At 43.5% G+C, this 20,752-nt stretch overlaps 1 protein-coding gene across 5 annotated transcripts in view; it reads right to left on the bottom strand.

The window, feature by feature from the left end:
- Positions 1-20,752, bottom strand: part of mbd1a (methyl-CpG binding domain protein 1a) — a 61,808-nt gene that overhangs the window by 14,319 nt on the left and 26,737 nt on the right. For 4 of the 5 annotated variants that reach the window (XM_072713058.1, XM_072713056.1, XM_072713055.1 and 1 more), the window contains 5 exons: positions 14,337-14,463; positions 13,421-14,139; positions 13,208-13,290; positions 12,418-12,474; positions 9,303-9,349 (listed from right to left, as the gene is read on the bottom strand). In XM_072713058.1, the coding sequence (XP_072569159.1) occupies positions 9,303-9,349; positions 12,418-12,474; positions 13,208-13,290; positions 13,421-14,139; positions 14,337-14,463 (1,033 nt within the window). The remainder of the gene's footprint in view (positions 1-9,302; positions 9,350-12,417; positions 12,475-13,207; positions 13,291-13,420; positions 14,140-14,336; positions 14,464-20,752) is intronic. The other variant, XM_072713059.1, reaches the window with a different exon arrangement.

The raw sequence follows: 20,752 nt of genomic DNA on the forward strand, positions 1-20,752 counted from the left end.
AGCAGTACTTACTTAAGCTTGTCCGAATTGGTCATTCCAACAAGAAGAATCTCGCCTGACCACTGTTCTAACCAGCAAAAGCAGCTTCAAACACAAACAGCAGCAAAACTCTCATAGCAATAAGCAGGTCAGACAAGATGTTTTTTCCATAGCTACAAACTCTGGCTCATTCTGGGGGATCCCTAGAAGTTCCCAAACCAGTTGGGAGATCCCTCCACTGTTTCCTGTGGGGCATCACCCTTGACAGCTGTCCAGGTGGCATCCTTGTAAGACGTCTTTAAAATACACCCTTAGCTGGTTCCTCTTGATCTGAAGAAACAGCAGACCAATTCTTTTTTTTTTTTTTTTCTTCTTTTTATATTCCCTCCTCCACCCCCCCTCTGCGGGGGACTGTATCTATTTATTTATTTATTTATTATTTTTTTTATTATTATTTATTTATTATTTTATTTTATATTTTTATTTATTTCCTCAAAAGAAGGAGAGGGAGGGGGGGGACAATGGAGAAGGAGGGAAGAGAGAGAGAGGGAGAGAGAGGAATGGAAAGAAAACAGAAAAAAAAAACAAGAAAAAAAAAAAAAAAAACCCAAGAAAAAAACAAAACAGATAATCTGCTTCCATGTCTGTTGAAAAGAGAAAGACAACATACAACATCTGTACTAATCACAACGACCATCAAACGTTAAATGTTGTTGAACAGCACACACAACCAGCCTTACAACCCATGCCCAGAAACAACAGCCGATCAAGACAGTGTGTGTCCGTGAGCACGTGTCCGTGAGCACCTGTGTGCACACCTGTGTGTCAGCGCGCTGTTGTTCCTAAGGTTTCTCCAAGTAATTGTCTAGTAGTGTGTGTGGGGAGCCACAGCCCCGCCCACCCAGGACATGAAGTCGACACGGGGGAGACCCGGGCCCCAGATATCCAGAGGCCCCCCAGGGCACGGGAACCCCAGGAGGACCAACGCAGGGACAATTGCAGCCCCCACCGAGAAAAGGGCAGAGGAGCGCTCCGGAGGGGGGCCATCCGGCAGCCACATCACAGGAGCCCCAGGGGGCCGTGGCGACGAGCACGCAGGCCCCGCCGGTGGCCGGCCACACCAGGGCAGACCGGACCCCGGGCCCAGAGGTCCAAGGGCCCCCCCACCCCCCAGCCAGGGCCCTGACAGAGCCGGAAGGGCCAGGCCCCGGCAGGCAACCGCCGAGAGTGAGCCAGCACACACCAGAGCATCCAGCCCCAGACATCGAGAACCACCAACGCATTGGCGGCCGGGGGCCTCATCCACCAGCAGGGAGTGTGGCGGGGGGTAATAGAGCCTGAGATGTTATTTCAGGTGGAGTCTAAGACCCAACCTGACACATACGTATAGACAGACAGGCACACACATACACAAGCATACGTTCCCACCCTCATGCACACATAAACAAATATTCACCCATTCGCCCAACATGAAGACACAGAAATGAACGCCGTACACACACTCACACTCCCCATATATACTCTATACTCCGAGATCTAGGCACCACCGCCCCCAGAGGGGCAATCCGCCACCAGACCTCGGAGATGGATCCCTTTTTTCCTCTGGCATGGGGACAAGAAGACCACCCCGGACCCCACAGCAGCCGAGAAGCCCACCAGCCCAGACCCCGACCGGACGGCCAGCTCCTCCCAGCCCCCGGCCCCAGATGGTGAACAGAGAACGGGGGTGTGAAAAGACCCCATGCTTCCCTCCGCCCGCTCATATGTGGTGTTGGTGCGTGTTGTTCTAAAGTGCTTTAAAACAGGGGAAGGGCATGGTGCTAACCACCCTCTGCCTATCAGCAGCTGGTGTCAGCTCGGCCCCTCCCCAGAACCCTCAATGTCTATATGCAACTTAAAATTGAGAAGTGGGCACTGGCACCAGAGGTAAGGCTGAATGAACAGACCGCCCTCTGGACGCCATTCCTTGTGCCCACCCCCAAGGCCCTAAATGTATGTGTCATGAGAGAGTAAGTAATGAGAGTGTCTAAGTTGTGATGTGTGATTGAGACACAGGTGGCCACGGGGGGACAGAGGAGGAATACCTCCCCTGCATCCCAGCAACGCACCTGCACCTCAAAGCCCTATATGTGTGTTGGGGTGACGGAGCAGGAGGAGGGAAGCATTTAGGGATGGGGAGGAAAGGATCGGGGGGGGCAAAGTACCCCCCCTCTGGAGCCAGCCCCCCCGCTGACCCCCATAAGCACCCCCGTTCCCCGAAATCCACCCAGGGCGGGAGAGCCGAGGCCCATCCAGTCCGGGGGCCCAGAGCAGCGGCACCACCGGGCACCACAGAGCCCGGGGCAGCCAACCAGACCCCACCACAGAGGGAAAAACTACACCCACCCCACCATTCAGTCAACTCCCAGACTACATAAGACAACAGACACCCAGGTTGGGTCCATTCTCCTACTCTATTGGATTCCCCCCCACCCCCGCAGAGTGGATACCCCTAAGGCAGGGACCACCTGCGGGCAGATGGTAACAACCTCCCCACCAGCTAAAGAGGCCCCCAGCCCCTCCAATGCGCCGAAGGTCCCCGCGCCGGGGCCGGGCCCCAGTGCACGCGCCAGCCCACACCCCGGCGACCCACCCACCAGGACCCAAGCCCCCCCAGCCCAGCCGGAACCCCAGCCCGGAGGCAGAGCGCCCCCAGAACCCCAAGCCCGCCCCGGACCCACCCAGGAGCAGCACGGCCGCCAGGCTGGTACCCTACGTCCGCCGGCACAGGCTACCCCAGCAGCGCTGCATGCAGCCACCAGAAAGACGCCACCCAAGAGCCACCAAAGCCCCATCCAGGCCAGGACCGCAGTCCCAGCGCCGAACCCCCCCAGAAACCCCCCCCCCCCCAGACACCCCAAGCCCATAGGCCCCCCCCCCCCACACCAACAACAAAGACCGAAGCGGGACAAACCTGCGACCCCCCACCGCCACTAGGTGATGGAGCTGATCAAAGGAGCCCAGAGAGATTGGTCTAATGTGGCGGCAGAAGCTGTATCAAGACTAATATGGTCCAGCAAACTCTCTCTATATTGGTTGATATTAAGGTTATTTTTATTTTTCCAGTTCATGAGGACAGTCTTCTTAGCAATGCATAAAGCGGTGAAAGCCATGTGGGTTGTGTTAATCTCGGTAGTGACACCATCTAAGTCACCCAACAAGCAGACTGAAGGAGAGGCTGGAATGGTACATTTCAGACACTTTGATAAGTCCTCACAAATCTGTTCTGAACTCACAAATCCAATTCTGAAAACTCTCCAGATTTAAAACCCCTCACCTTGCAATGAGTAGTGAATTCAGTAATCCAGTGGAGGACCTTTTTATTATTTTGGCCACTAATACTCGCTAACTTGATTTTTGGTCATAAACCGCAGATCAGGACAAGGAGGGAGACTGACCAGTTAACACTCGTCACCAGTTAACTTCACTTCCACTTTACCAACCCAGACCTCCTCAGGGCCTGTAAATCTGAAGTCAGCAAATCAATCCACCTGTCAACTTCACATTCCCTATTACCATGAACATGAGCTCAAGGTAGGGCTGGACAATAATTCGATATCAATATATATCGCGATAGAATTTTTTTCGATAACGGTGATACGATTTTTAAACACATTTCCGATATTTCGATATACATTTGAATATTATATATATTCACCGGCTTTTAAAAATGTATCACAAGTGCTAAACAGCGCGTATTCAAATCGCATTCGCATGGTAATTTGCTGAACAACGCAGCTGTGAAACGTGATCCAGGTAAAACTTTTTTAGACAGCATAAATAATATTGAAGCATTTGTTTTCAAGCAGACTGTTAAAGGCAAAAGCAACAAAGCATTTTAGACTTTGTAAAGAAACCATAGTAACCACGTGTATGATACTTTTCAGAGCTGTGTCAGAGCGAAATGACTCGTGAATTTAATTTTGACACTGGTTAGCTTTTTGTAAAAACAAACTACAGTACACCCCGCAGGTTTTTTGTGATTTTGTGAGCGATCTTTGTGTTTTCAATGTTGGAGAATATAACTAAAGGTTTGTATCAAGAAACGACGGTGGTTTTTATTGTATACTGGTAAATCTCTGCTGTTAGTTGGTGGTATGCCTTTTGTTAGCCAACATGTATGTCGGGGCCGGCTCTACGCTGGGGCAACGCCCCCTTAAGCAAACGTCCTGCCCCCTTAAATCAAACTTTTAGAAGTTGAGGAAGAAAATAATAATTACCCACAAACTGAATATGGACAAGATTTACTACAGTAGCTGAAAAATCCACTGAAAAAGGCACAAACGAGATGATAAGTTTCACTTCTTGTTCGCTCTTTCCCTCCGCGTTCTGTTTGTGCGCGGGCTCACGCAGCACTCGGCAGATCCCCCACTCACCCTCCCCCCAGCTAAACATCCGATCACTGTTAGTATGCAAATGAGCCAGTTTCTCAGTAAGCAGGGCAGGGCGAAATGAGCTGCGTGATTGCGGAAGGTCTAGAGGAAACAGCAATCTCTCTCGTCAAAATCATAGCGACTAGTGAGATCATGGTTCGAATTATTTTTGTCTATTTGGGGGGGTCTTGATCGGGGGGTACTGTACCCCCCGATCAAGACCCCCCCCAAATAGACAAAAATAGCAGTTTGGGGGGGGGGGGGTATTAACATTTTTCTTGTTGTTTTTTTTTTTTGTTTTTTTTTTTTTTTAAGAAAGATAAAATTTTCCTACAAGGTGAGGTTATGTAAAACGATTTTAGACACCCCTAGTGTGGATCGTACCATTTGAACCATCTTGGCGCTAGAAGCAGCTTAGCCAGTCGGTTACGTCATTCATTCTCATTGAGCGACTTGTTCGTTGTGATTTCAAGATTATTTATTCGTCACATACATAGTTATAACAAGTACAACATGTAGTGAAATGAACCCTGACCGATCCTATTTTTCAGTTTTATATTTCAAGACTCGGTGAATTGATTTTTTCTTTTTCATAACTTAGCCTACCCTTTTTAGTTTTGGTAATATTGGCAATAGTGAAAAGTGTTTTGTTGGGTTCAAATATGTTTGATATAGGCCATCCAATTAAGGTAAATGTCTTGTTTTTAATCTGATGAGGAATATTTTATTTTATTTTTTGTTGTTTTACTTTTCGGTTTTCCCCCTGAGGGATTGCCACCTTATGTGGTCAGGGGCTTTGCATGCCTCAGTGACCCTAAGAGCTACACCAGCAGAAGCTTAGCCTTCAGGTGGGACACCCAAGTTGGACAGGTCTTAGGGCAGAGGCCTGACAAAGTGCAATCCAATTACATGACAAAAACAGTTATCCAGAGCACCACCCCACCCCTTTCCCGCCTTTGTCGCCACCATGTGCCCCCTTCACATTTCTGTCTGCCCCCTCATATATGCATGTCTAGAACCGGCCCCGATGTATGTACATATTTATAGCATGCCGATCGCGTCAAACAAATCGCGGCAATGCCAAAAACCCGTGCATGTACATTCTCAGTTATTAATGCACATAAATACATTTCAAGCACATGCTAATATATTGCTGCCATATTGGTTTTCGGTTATCTCGATCATCGGTTATCTCGACGCTTTTTGGCAACCCCCTAGGCCGGCGACATAACCGGGTTCGACTGTATATGAATAATCAGCCTGTTCTAGTTTAAATGGAAATATATTATTGTTAATAAGCTGAGTCTGAGAGTTTTATTTATTTGATAGTTTATTTCACATTTCTTGTTTGTAAAGGCTAAATACAAATAAAAAGTGAACCTTTTTTTTTGTTCTGTTTTTATTTAAAAAAAAAAATTATATAATTTTAATAGGAGGAGCCTGGAGGTATTATAGATAAATTCAGTTTGCAGACATCCATTGTGCGTGTCCTCGGCAGTTTTTTCCTGAGGCTTTTTAATATTGTCCATATCGATATCGGAATTATATCGTATCGACCAAAATTAAGAAATATATCGTGATATAAATTTTTGCCATATCGTCCAGTCCTAGCTCAAGGTGAATAAACTTGTTCACTAAGAGCAGTCTCCCCAATCACATGAAAGGAGCAATCCATTTTCTTCTTAGAGAGTACCATGGACTCAGATTTGGAGGCACTGATGCTCATCCCCGTCCTTTCACACTCAACAAACTACTCAACAGTGTGTGGGAGGTCTTGAGCAGGTGCCACTAGAAACATATCATCTACATATGCCACAGTATGAGCTGGGGCATTCTCTGTGTCCACAAAGCACACAGTCATGCAAAGGAGAAGCTAGTGGTCTACTGTTCCATAGCTAATCAGGAAATATCATTCTTCTTCCTGAAACCAAGGTTTGACCATCAGGTGGAGCCTATTAACCTGGGGATAGACTTTCTCAGGGAAGCAGAAAAGCATGACTCACGCTATTTTAAAAATGCAACCACCACCCCTGTCTGCCTGGCCAGAGGTACTTCATTCTTCCATACAACACTGAAGAGGCACATCACCTGTCAACAACAACAACCAGTTCTTTTAACATCCCTGGATGGATTTCATTTATTCTTGCAGTCTTTCTAATATGAAGGCCTTTGCCCACTGTAGCAATAGCTGCAAGCACTTTGAGGAACTCCATAGTGGGGTGGTGATCCACCAGAAGTTTCCAACACTGCCTCCTGTTGAGAGGGCATACCCACTGGGCAGTGGAGTTCATCAAAGTGTTCTTTCACCATTTGATAATATTTGATCAGCATTTTGCTACCTCGACTGAATGCAAACTCTTCCCATGAACAAGCTTTGGCTTTCACGACCGCCTTTGCTGCAGCCTTTCTAGCTTGTTGGTACCTTTTAGTTATCTCAGGACATTGCTTACAAAAGTGTTTCAACTTCATAGTTCCCTTCACCACAGGTGTCCACCTATACTGTCAGAGAAAATAGTACCAATTTGTACCTTGTCACTGGGGCTGCACCCTTGAGGTTCTGCCAATTGTACCCTAGCTGTAGGTAAATGTATCTTTTAGTCTAATTTAAGGAAATTACATTAATATACTGCCAATAGTCCATTTCTATATCTTAAAAAGTACAGCTAAAGGTACAATTGGCAGACCCTTAAGGGTACAGCCCCAGTGACAAGCAAAGATACAAAATAGTACCTTTTTCTGACAGTGTAGGTTTCTCACCATGACCAGCATCGACCACCATTGCAGCCACCGCAACAACTGAAGACTTTTACATGGTCCATTCAGACTCCCAGCCCACCCCAACGCCACTTAGTGTTGGCTAAATAAGTATTGCTCTAAACAATCCTTGACTGCTTGTCTGAGTCATTCTTATCTATACGGCCTCCTCCACAAGAGCTGAATCCAATTCACTATTGTCACATCCGTATGCGTGTGGGTGGGTATGTGTATCCATTCTTTTTCTCTTTCAGATCCCGTTCCGCCAGACTGCCGATTCCGGTTCCACATTTTCCATCTCTCACCACGAAAGCCATGCTAAAACTGGATGGACTGGTTGTCATCACCTCGTTCCCGTTTCCCGCCTCTCCAGCCACAGATTATAAAAGACGCCTGAACACCCCATCTGACAGCTTTTGCTCATGCTCCGTCTTTGCTTTACTTTTGCTTATTGTATTTTCTGACCTACTGCTACGACCTGTTTTTGGCTCTCGACTCTCGCGCTTTTGGTTTTCAATTTGGTTTTGGTTATTCGGCTTGTGTATTTGCTTACCTGTGTTTTGACTACTGTCTCGTTAACGACTATTCTTAGGATTATGGATTGGAGTTGGTTACCCAGTGTAAATACTGTATGTGTGTATACATATATTAGGGCTGTCAAAATTAACGGGTTAACGCAGATTAATCCATCATCATGATTAATCTGATTTGAATTTTTAACGCAATTAACCCATCTGCAGGGCAGAATGACTCAAAATCCCTGAAATGTCTCTGTTAACCCGGAGTTTTGAAGCCGGAAGTGACGACATGCACGCTTCCATTTCTCGGCGCCCTTTAGCAACAGAAAGGAAAGTTGTAGTTTTATACAGTTTAAGCACTACTTCTCATTTGCGGCTCTTTAAATCGGTCGCACACACTATACCATCCAACTTATCTGTAGACGTGTTGCTACGGAGTTTTATACGTAAAGCACTGCGTGTAAGGTGTTAACTGATATTGCTAACAATGGCATTTAACCGGGCTAGAATTGGATTTCATGATTATTCGGATTATTTCTCAGATTTACGGTAGTTTGGGTTAATTGTAAGTGAACGAAGATAAAGACCATTTAAACTGAGGTACCTTAAATCCGACAAGTTGTCCGGCTAAGCAAAAAAAATCTTGCTTTTTGATATGGGTCCATGGTATTGCACTTCTGTGGCAGATGGAATGCATCCGACTCATGTTCAAAATGTTCAATAAACATGTTAAGTGCATACAGTATATATATTCCCTTTTTTCTTGAGTCTGTTTGCTCATGCAAAATGAAATGCGATTAATATAGATTAAAAATGAATGGTATTTAATCGTGATTAATTTAAATTAATCCACAGCAACCCTTAATTATTTCCCGAACCTTACTGGTGTTTATACCCCGTCCCTAGACCGGGACGTAGCACTATTAGGCTTCTCTGCCTTACAGCCAAGTGTTCAAAGCACACAAGCTCGTATCAGATTAAACAACTATACGTATGTCCTTTAGCCTAGGCTTCTCTGGTACCATGTACACTTCTGAACATCCTTTTTGAACCTGGTGTTTATTATGGACATCCATGGCATGAAGCCAAATAATTCTTCCTAATCATGTCCCTCCAGTGTTCCCAATGTGAGCAATGAAATCTCCTAGTAGACCACAGAGTCCATAGGCAGTACCTTTCCGAGTATTTCACCCACTTTCTCTAAGAAGGCTATGTACTCTGATCAGTAGTCAGTTTTTCTCCATGGACCTTATAGAAGCAACCCTCTCGTCCACCAGAAAAACATTCAGCTGAACCACCCTCAGCCTGGGACTTGTGAGTATCCTCATACTGTATAAAATAACTATACACAGAATGTATAGTTATTTTAAAAGCTGCCGCAAATTCTCAGATTCTTCTTTAGTTCCACCTCTATCGGAGGTGTCAGGACCAACAGAGAAGCCATCAGACTTGCTAAAACACTCAAGCAAATTTCACTTAAAGGTTAATACAGCAAGACATAACAGCATTATTGTTAACAAAAATATGTTATTTATAAGCAGCAGAAATCATTGTAAAACTAAAAAAAATAGAGAGCCAGTTTGCAAGCAAGGTGTTAGTGTGTTGTAACAGCACGCAGTCGTCTATACTACAGCCTTACCCTTCTGAAGACAGTGCTGCTCTGGGTATCAGTCTGCTCTTCCTTGGCTAAACAACAGAACAAAAAAAAAATCATTTGAGCGTGTTGATGTTTTGTCAAGTCAAATTAATTTTGACTTGAAATGATTCTCTTCAATTTATAAATCCAATTTCGAAAGAAATTACATATACATATATTTTTAGTGAGGCGATTTTGTTGTGAAAGGTGCTATATAAAAATTATATATATATATATATATATATATATATATATATATATATATATATATATATATATATATATATATATATATATATATATATATATATATATCTTGCACCTTATATTTCATTCAACTTTTATAAATTCCATATCTGATTGGACTAATGACATTTACATGTATATGAATGTCAAGTGAACTTCCAATATTTACTCTAAATATAATTGGCGTTTCAGGTAGAATGCTGCCTTTAAAACGCTGGTTTGGTGGAAGTGAAACGTTACATCTTAGCAGTGATGCATGGCATTCATATCCTGAATTTAAAAGTTAGATAACTGCAAATAATAAAAAAGACATTTGGATTAAAGATAAATACAATGCATACTAATGGCAGATGGATCGACACATTTGTGATTCCTAAGCATTTAATGTCTGCCCATTATTTGGCTACCAGGGTAACAGGGTAACCAACTCCAAATCAGCTAACTGCAAATGTCAATCTGAGATGAGAGCAGTAAATTGCATCAAGTAGGCTATTTTGGGAACTTCACAGAGATGGTTAGTATGATTGGGTTGCAGTGCATAAACTGCTTAATGTACCTAAAATGCCGTTTCTTTCAATAAACTGTTCAATAAATTACACAGAACAGAGCAGTCTGCTAAACAGTGCATATGGTCATATGCTCATCTTTCATACAATTCTCAAAAAAAAACATATAAGCACATGTGTATGTTTTACACTTTGTTATGAGGCATAGTGCATTTTTCTGGTATGACTATCTACTGGATCCTTTAGATCAGCAGTAGGCACCCATGATTCTGGAGTGCCAAGATCCAGAACCTTTTACATTCTACCTGGTCTCTGATGAGCCACGTCTGATCTCAGGTAGGACAGAAAACCTGCTGTATACCAGCACTCCAGGATCAGGGTTACCTAACCTTGCTTTAGAGTAAGGATGGCCCATCCTGAAAGGACCTCTGTGTATGTGGGTTTTCGCTGCAAATCCCTAATTAGATTATTAATTAGAGGACTGATTGGCTGAATAGTCCTCACATTTAGGTGTGAACAGCTGACCTAAAAGATATCCCAAAAACCTGCATACATACTGGCCCTCTTTGTGGATAAGATTGGCCATGCCTACTGTAGAGGATAAAGGCAATAAATGCAAAGCCAGTCAGGGTGAACACTGAGGTGAAGCATTTCTACAAGAGTATAATCTTTTATAAAGAAAATTCCCCCACTGACAGATGGCATCTCTGAATGATTTAACAAGCAGTAAAATGATGTATAACCACATGCCACAAGTATATGCCTGTGGAAGATTCTCGAGGTGCTTAGGGCACTTTTCCACTGCACCATGTACCATACTTTTGCTACTTTTGCTTTTTCTTTGACTTCCAGTCGAGTACCAATACCAAAGGTTCCAGTACCAAAAGAGCCAAAGCAGGGGCGCTTTTCCACCGCACCAAGTACGATACTTTTGGTACAGTACCTTTGGAACTTTCGCTTTTCCATTGATTTCTGGTCGAATACCAGTACAGAAAGTGCTAAACCAGCTGATATACTTTGGGGTGGGACTTGAAAAGCTTTCTTTGTCGACCGTCTCGGAGAATATATGCAGTGCTCATGCAAAAGCAGTGGCGAAAAACTTCAAACTGATTTTTAAAGATATAAGAATCTATAAAAGGAATAATTAAAATTGCAAAGCTTGCCAGGTTTTTTTTCCTATGACAGAGTAACAGTAAAAATATTTTAGGAAAATTTTTTTAACCCCCTGCGCTACAATGTCCATACAGAATTGAAAGTGAGAAAAAGCCTGATGTTAATATAGCTGACTGGCAATATAAGAATTGCAGTGCATAACATGCAATGGTAATATTAATATTGCATATCATCAGGCTCTATAAGATACTACAGTAATTTTTAGTTTTCAGTACAAAATCCCTGTATCGTGTTGTGATGTCATTCAGCGACGGTACCAGTTTTTACACCAGTGGAAAACCAACACCTTTAAGTACCAAATCTTTTTTTTGAAGTACCAAAAGTATGGTACCTGGTATGGTGGAAATGTGCCCTTAGACTAAATTAGACTAAAAGTTTGAGACTGTTTTAAAGGTGGGTTTGTATCGTGTTTCAGAGGCAGAAAAAAAAATCAACAAAGAAAGAGTTGACAAAGAAAGTCCCACGCCAAAGTACCAAAGTACCAAAGCAGTACCCCAGCTGGTTTGGCAGTGTCTGTACTGGTACTCGGCAGGAATTCAATGCAAAAGTGAAAGTACCAAAAGTACCATATTTGGAAAACCGCCCTTAGTAGACTCATCACCTTTTGAAATGCTCACATATACACTCACCTAAAGGATTATTAGGAACACCTGTTCAATTTCTCATTAATGCAATTATCTAATCAACCAATCACATGGCAGTTGCTTCAATGCATTTAGGGGTGTGGTCCTGGTTAAGACAATCTCCTGAACTCCAAACTGAATGTCAGAATGGGGAAAAAAAGGTGATTTAAGCAATTTTGAGCGTGGCATGGTTGTTGGTGCCAGACGGGCCGGTCTGAGTATTTCACAATCTGCTCAGTTACTGGGATTTTCACGCACAACCATTTCTAGGGTTTACAAAGAATGGTGTGCAAAGGGAAAAACATGCAGTATGCGGCAGTCTTGTGTTTCCAAAAATGCCTCGTTGATGCTAGAGGTCAGAGGAGAATGGGCCAACTGATTCAAGCTGATAGAAGAGCAACTTTGACTGAAATAACCACTCGTTACAACCGAGGTATGCAGCAAAGCATTTGTGAAGCCACAACACGCACAACCTTGAGGTGGATGGGCTACAACAGCAGAAGACCCCACCGGGTACCACTCATCTCCACTACAAATAGGAAAAAGAGGCTACAATTTACACGAGCTCACCAAAATTGGACAGTTGAAGACTGGAAAAATGTTGCCTGGTCTGATGAGTCTCGATTTCTGTTGAGACATTCAAATGGTAGAGTCAGAATTTGGCGTAAACAGAATGAGAACATGGATCCATCATGCCTTGTTACCACTGTGCAGGCTGCTGGTGGTGGTGTAATGGTATGGGGGATGTTTTAGGCCCCTTAGTGCCAATTGGGCATCGTTTAAATGCCACGGCCTACCTGAGCATTGTTTCTGACCATGTCCATCCCTTTATGACCACCATGTACCCATCCTCTGATGGCTACATCCAGCAGGATAATGCACCATGTCACAAAGCTCGAATCATTTCAAATTGGTTTCTTGAACATGACAATGAGTTCACTGTACTACAATGGCCCCCACAGTCACCAGATCTCAACCCAATAGAGTATCTTTGGGATGTGGTGGAATGGGAGCTTCGTGCCCTGGATGTGCATCCCACAAATCTCCATCAACTGCAAGATGCTATCCTATCAATATGGGCCAACATTTCTAAAGAATGCTTTCAGCACCTTGTTGAATCAATGCCACGTAGAATTAAGGCAGTTCTGAAGGCGAAAGGGGGTCAAACACCGTATTAGTATGGTGTTCCTAATAATCCTTTAGGTGAGTGTATTTCAACAACTATTACTCTAATACTACCTGAAATCAGCACACTAGAAGATCCAGTTACACAACTAGAGCTCAATTTGCAGATAAAGGATAATGGTATATAATGTATAACCTGACATATGTGCGTAAGAGTAAACACTTATTTACATACGTATGCAACTGGGACATAGAGTTGCACCATCTGGCTCCACAATCTCCTCATCATGGAAGGAGGTTCCACATTTTATACAGGTACTAAAAAGATTTTTAAAAGAATGTCAGAATTATACAAAGAAAATTAAACACACAATTTATGAAACTTCAAAAAAAAACTAAATGTGTAACAAGAGGAGAAAGAAACTGAATACCGACAGCTTGTACTAACCGGGGAAGAGACTCTGATGAGTCGAAGAGCGTAAGCACTCCATTGAGTGGCAGTTCAGAGTTGCAGGGCGCAGACAGGGGGCTCAGGGCTCGACTGGGGGCACTGGACACTGGGGAATTCATGAGACACTGGTCCTCTAGCGCTGGGTTATAGTTTCTTTCAGGTGATGAGGCAGGACTCAGCGGGATCAGTGAAGGGTTCAAGTATGGCAGATTAAGGGGAGGATCGTCCCTGCTAGGAGTGGAAGGAGCACTGAACCTCTGGTGAGCGATATCTGTGAGACAGAGGGACAAAACGCTGCCCCCTCTACGGAGCGGCACACCGAGGGGGACAGAAGTGGCTTTTACGGAGTGAGGGGAGGCACTCGGAGAGCAAGGCGAGCCGGGAGAGGTGCTGTTTCTCCGGGTGGCTGGCATTAAGCGTGGGGACACAGCCTTCTGCGAAACAACCACCCGGGGAGGGGTGAACTTCTGCATGGAGGAATTTTGGCCAGGGGTGTTAGTGGGGACAGCTGGAGGGGTGCAGGAGCCATCCCAGCTGCCGGCCTTCTCAGGAGTCAAACTCGGCCCTGATGACGCAGCGCCTTCCTCTGTGGTGACCGATGCAGCGCTTTCCTCCTTGGCAACTGACGCAGCGCCTTCCTCAGTGGCGTCTGACGCAGCTCCTTTCTCAATGGCAGCTGACGCAGCAGTGACCGATGCATTCCCCCCCTTTCGTCGCTGCAACAGAGGGAACCAATTCAGGAAGAAAATACCAAATATTATCATAAATACACTGAAGCAGAAGGACTGCACTAGGATAAACACATCATGAAAACATGGCAACATACAACATACTTCACTCAAGTGTAAACCTTAAGCTCTAATGTAAAACCTGTAAAGATGATGATTTCAGAGAACAACATAACAGTGATTACCTTCATCCCCCTAATGGCTCTGTCATCCAAAAACACTCCAGACTTGAAGTCAAACATGGTAAGGTCGAAGGACCCTGCAAGGTACTTGGCCATCTCGATTTTACTTCTTACACGTTCCCCTTCAGGACTAGAGCAAAAAGATATAGAACCAAAACTGTATGCAGATATTCGGCATCCTTACAACACAAGTCAGATGAGAACTATGGCTGCAGACAGGATCTACATACTGCAACTGCGACTGAGTTCACAGGCAGGTCAAGTTCCGTTTACTACCACAGCTTATCTGATGTTGTTAACCTTTCATTATACCACAGTCACATTTTGATTAGTTTTAATTATTAATGTTTTAATTAATGCGAAGGTGGCCTACATGAAAGAAATCATTAATACTTTGGAAAATTAAGTTTTTTCATAAGACACTGCAATCTAAGCTTCTACACGACCAGTCAAAAGTTTTTGCGCACCACAGGTTTTTACCACTTTTCCATTTATTTCATAAACTGCAGATTTTTTATTCTTGTTAAGCATTGAAAAGTTGAACAAACAACTATAAATGAAAATACGTCAAATAAAACAAGTTTCCCTCATGACACGGAAAGAGTATATAACAGTGCATATCTGACATCCTATTAACTGGTTGTGCAGGGATGGCATAGTCAAATTTTAGGCTGTCATTTAACTTTAAATGCACTACTTAACTTTCATTACATGAAACAGAGCCATATTTAATCTCCCATGTAGAAAGAATGCCTTGAATTTTCTCTGCAGCTATAACTGCTAAGGGAGGTTACTGAGATGAAGATATGACATGTTCTTGCTAATAAAGGTACTCAAATGGTGAACATACTGCAAATGTACTTGTTAGCAAAGAATATTAAGTGTATTTAAAGTAAATGATAAGTGAGTAACATCCAAATGTAGAAAATCTCAGGGTCCTATTTTTCACTGCCGTAAAGCGCAATTACAGCAGATTATCGTCGCTGCATCGCTGGCTGTCGGAATGGTGCCCGATAAATGGTGTGGGTTATATAGACCATTGGTGGACATTCTGGGGTAGGCCTTGGCTTTTGAAGAGGGACGGTATTCACCCCACGTGGGCTGGTGCCGATCTCCTGTCAAAAAGCATAGCTCACAGTCTTAGGGCAGATTGCTGACTAACCAGAGCCAAGCCAAGGCGGCAGGCAAAACGGCTTAACCGACCGCCTACTAGTCGCTTAGAGTCGTCACCCAGGCTTCATATTATTGAGACTGTGTCTGTTCCCCGCGGTTTTAATCGTGGGGGGTCATTCCATCGTAGTTCGTGTCTTACAAACCTTAGAGAAATTAGACCTATTTCAACTCTGGATAGTAGGTGTAATGCAAACCTAAAACTTGGACTCCTGAACATTAGATCGCTGGCTCCTAAGACATTGCTCGTAAATGAAATCATTACTGATTCTAATCTTAGTGCCCTATGTCTTACTGAGACTTGGCTAAAACCGAATGAGTTCATGGCACTAAATGAATCCACTCCAGCTGAATATAGCTATAGGCATAATCCTCGACCCGATCGCAAAGGTGGCGGAGTTGCTGCAATATTTAAGACCGACCTAGGAGTGCGTGAAAATACTGGTTATAGCTTTAGTACGTTTGAATTTATTATTCTAAGTCTTGCTAGCACATCTAAGTGTAGTTCTACACCTCCAATCACCATTGCCATTGTGTATAGACCGCCAGGCCCCTATAGCAATTTCCTTAAGGAATTTGCAGATTTCTTAACAAGCTTGGTGGTTACTACCGACAAGGCCTTGATTGTTGGTGATTTTAATATTCATATGGAAAATGAAAGTGATCCAGTAACAAAAGCATTTACTACCATTCTTGACTCTGTTACATCAGAATGTAACTGGGCCAACTCATGCCTGTAACCACACCCTAGACCTGATTCTTAGTCATGGTGTCCTGGTAGAACACATATCAATTATCCCTCAGAATCCTCTACTTTCAGATCATTACCTTTTAACATTTCAAATACAACATAACTCCCCTAAGGCCCCAGGACAGAGGTACGATACTAGACGTTCCATAGCCTCATCATCCGCTGCAACTTTTCTGGAACAGCTCCCACAGTCCTTTAACCTAACCTCTGAAGTGTCATGCGTAAATGAACTTGAACAGGTAACCATGAACATGGTAGAATCATTTCGTACCACTCTTGATCATGTAGCACCACTCAAGAAAATAAAACATAAAGATAAGAAACCTGCCCCCTGGTACTCTAACCGTACACGTGAACTTAAACAAGCTTCACGAAAGCTAGAACGCAAATGGCGGTCAACAAAATTAGAAGTTTTTAGATTTGCCTGGAAAGAGAGCCTAAGTATAGACATGCACTAATGACTGCTAGGTCTATGCATCTCTCTAAACTAATAGAAAATAACAAAACCAATCCTAAATTCCTATTTGAATCTGTATCTAGGTTAACAAAAAATCATTCAATGTTAAACTCACAAGTCCCAGAAGCTCTTGGTAGTGATGCCTTTATTGCGTTTTTTAATAATAAAATAACCACGATTAGACATACCATCACGAGCACGCCCACGGTTGCACACAACCACCAATCCTCTGCTAGCGCTAGTGTTATTAGTACTAATGATAACACCTTTGAATGTTTCACTCCTGTAGTGCAGACAGAACTCCTTCAGTTAATTTCCTCTTGCAAACCCACTACTAGCCTTGTTGACCCAATACCCACCAATCTACTTAAGGAAATTGCACCACTGATTAGCACTACATTGTTAAATTTGTTAAACTCATCTCTTAGTCTTGGATATGTTCCTAAATCTTTTATTCTGTTATTAGACCTATCTTAAAGAAACCAAATCTTGAACCTAGTGACTTAGGAAACTATAGACCCATCTCAAATCTTCCCTTCATTTCTAAAATTCTAGAGAAAGTTGTTGCTCACCAGCTGTCTTCCTTTCTCCAAGATAATAATGCTAACGAGCTATATCAGTCTGGTTTCAGACCCAATCATAGCACAGAAACGGCCTTAGTCAAAGTGATAAACGACTTGCTTATGGCTTCCGACCGTGGCTGTATATCGCTATTGTTCTTACTGGATCTAACTGCAGCATTCGATACTGTAGACCATAATATTCTTTTGGACCGGTTGGAAACATTGATTGGCATTAAATCACTACTGTGGTTTCGTTCGTATTTAACTGATCGTTACCAGTTTGTCCATGTAAACAATGAGTCATCCATAGCCACTAAAGTAAGATATGGTGTCCCGCAGGGATCAGTGTTGGGCCCACTACTGTTCAATCTATATATGCTACCGCTTGGTAACATAATTAGAAATTACAGTGTTAATTTTCATTGTTATGCTGATGATACACAATTGTATCTATCTGTCAAACCTAGTGACGCATCCCAGCTCTCTTCTTTAGCCGACTGTCTGGTAGACATCCGTTGTTGGATGGCAAGGAATTTCCTCATGTTAAATACTGAAAAAACTGAGGTTCTTTTAATCGGTCCTAAGGAGGCCCGCAATAAGTTTGCTCACATAAATAGCATTACCAGTACGGCATTTTACCATGGTTGTCCATCTGGATCCCTACATAAACTTCAGTTAGTACAAAATGCAGCTGCCAGAGTTCTCACAAAAACTAAAAAATTTGATCACATTAGCCCTATCCTGTCTTCCCTGCACTGGCTACCGGTCAAGTTTAGGATTGATTACAAATTATTGCTATTGACCTACAAAACTCTGAATGGCCTTGCACCACAATATCTCAATGATCTTCTGGTCCCTTACAACCCTTCTCGCCTGCTTCGTTCACAAGGAGCAGGATATCTATTAGTTCCTAAAGTAGACAGGGCTACGGCAGGCTGCAGAGCATTCTCCTACAGAGCTCCGCAGCTGTGGAATGGTCTCCCGGCAGATGTGCGGGATTCAGGCACACTCTCGCTTTTCAAGTCTAGATTAAAAACGCACTTGTATAGCTTAGCGTATAGGAAACCTAGTTCTGGTTCCAGCTAGTCCCTCACTCCCAGTCAGACTAACAGTATGAGGTGATGAGCTTGGTGGGGATCGGTGTCATTGGCTTTGGATAAACTGAGGCGTCAGTGCTGTCACTCTAGCTTTACACTAGAGTGCTGATGTTCAGGGAGTCCCCATGCCTGTATTCCCGCCTGTCTCTCCCTCTTTCTCATGCTGCTATACCCAGATCTGCCGGAGCCTAGACGAATATTGCACTCGATCAGTTTGCTTGCACTGCCTCTGGTTTCCTCAACTGTGACTAATACACAATTTTTTCTTACTTCCTCCCTCACCCCTTCTGGGGTGTGCTCCCTGGAGCACAATGTCGAAGAATTTATGCCTCTACTGCCTACAAGACAATTACCTCCACCACCGGCAACTACCCTCCAACCTGCCTGCCCTTGGCTCAACACGATGCCTCGCCATCCTTCCCTGCGGCTGTGCCTCTATTAATCCTGCCATCGTGGATCAAGCACCACGTGCCTGCACCGGTCGGCCGCTGCATTGAGACATATATTTCAACCTCTGTGTTAGCTTAGTCATTTCATCTTGTTTGTTTGACTCATCTGCCGGCCCCTGGAGGATGGGCTCCCCCTTTGGGTCTGGTTCCTCCCAAGGTTTCTTCCTCTTAGGGAGTTTTTCCTTGCCACCGTTGCCTTTGGCTTACTCAATGGGGGGTCCTTACGAGGCAGAAATGTAAAGCGCATTGAGACAATGTAATGTTGTGATAATGCGCTATATAAATACAATTGAATTAAAATTGAATTGAAAAATTGGTTTTGCTAGTTTCATACCGGTGCCTGCCTCATTTTCATGCGTGAACGTCGTCAAAAGAGCAAATGATTTTGCACCCGCTTCACGCTTGTCGGAGGTGTGGCTGGGCACATTGTTGACACGTTGCTATTTTAAGGCAGGCTAAATGACATTTTGCTTTTGAGTTCATTATCAGAATTAAGCTCGTACTGTAATTGAACAAACATTTAGACTGCTGAAAATATGTTACAGATATTTAGACATTTAGACAACAATCTTTGTGGCATGTTGTATGTAGCGTAACATTACCATGCATGATGGATGTATGTTGGACATAAATAAGGACACATTAGAGGACTTTAGAAGACGTGATGCTGAACTGCATGTGCCAATGCCAACAAAGGATTGTACGCCGGCAGCAACGCGGGCAAGGAGGGATCGGCTGGCAGAAGAGCTGAATCGTGTGTAGTCTGGTAAGGAATCAATATTGTGAGATGTAGAAAAATAACAACCCTATTGCATTTTATTTGAATCTTTTAAAACACATTAAAAACTGTGGGTTGTGTTTTATTTGAACAAAGATTGCACTTTATATTTTGTGAACTACAGACTAGAGATGTAACTCAGCTCACGATTCGATTCACGATTCTGATTTCACGATATGATTTTCTCACGATTTTTTAACAGAATGAGCTGCAGACAAATTTATTCAGAAATACTCCTTTATTTATCTTTCTAAACTGTGCAAAACGTGTCCTCTTAACAGTGCAACTGAAATTGAATAAAATACTGTTTTACAAAAATCCCAAATCAAAATAAGTAAATAAATAAATAAATAAATAAAAACTAAGGCTTGCATGTGCAACTTTTTAGCATGGTTTGCCCTTTTAATAATCTTCGCTCTGGCAGTAGTGAATTGAGCTCACTGTGGTGCCGGTGGACATGCTGAAGCATGTTCGTTGTGCTATTTGTGTATGTTATCAGTCTTTTGCTCGCAGTTTTTGTCTTGTCTGTGCTTTTCTCGCCATTTTCGTTTATGATTACCGGAAAGCTAAAATGCTGTCACACTGCCAATTTAAGATCAGGTGGTGCTTCTATCTATCCATTTTCTGAAACCGCTTAATCCCAACTGGGGTCGTGGGGAGGGACCGGAGTCTATCCAGGGAACAAAGGGTGCAGACGGGAAACAACCCTGGGCAGTCGCCAACACACCACAGGGCGCACACACTCACACAACTACAGGGCCAATTTAGACTCACCAATCAACCTGCCCTGCACACTTTTGGACCGTGGGAGGAAACCGGAGCCCCCAGAGAAAACCCAAGCGAACAAGGGGAGAGCGTGCGAACTGCACACAGAAAGGAGCCGGGACCAAACTCAGGACCTTCTTGCTGCGAGGCGCTAACCACTGCGCCACCCGGCAGTGTGTCCTCAATTTCAAATTTACTCGCCATCTTGCGTTCGGTCAAAACCAAAAACTGACGTACAACGTCGACGTGAATACACAGTGACATCTGACGTGGAACTGACGTCATGAAATCACATGTAATATTACACCAGTTTTTCTGTTAAAGTACTGTGAAGTACTCCTTAGGTAGCAATTCATTTTCCACATCATCCAGTTTAAATCACACATTTA

Source organism: Paramormyrops kingsleyae, chromosome 6 (assembly GCF_048594095.1).
Source record: "Paramormyrops kingsleyae isolate MSU_618 chromosome 6, PKINGS_0.4, whole genome shotgun sequence".
Taxonomy (NCBI): domain Eukaryota; kingdom Metazoa; phylum Chordata; class Actinopteri; order Osteoglossiformes; family Mormyridae; genus Paramormyrops; species Paramormyrops kingsleyae.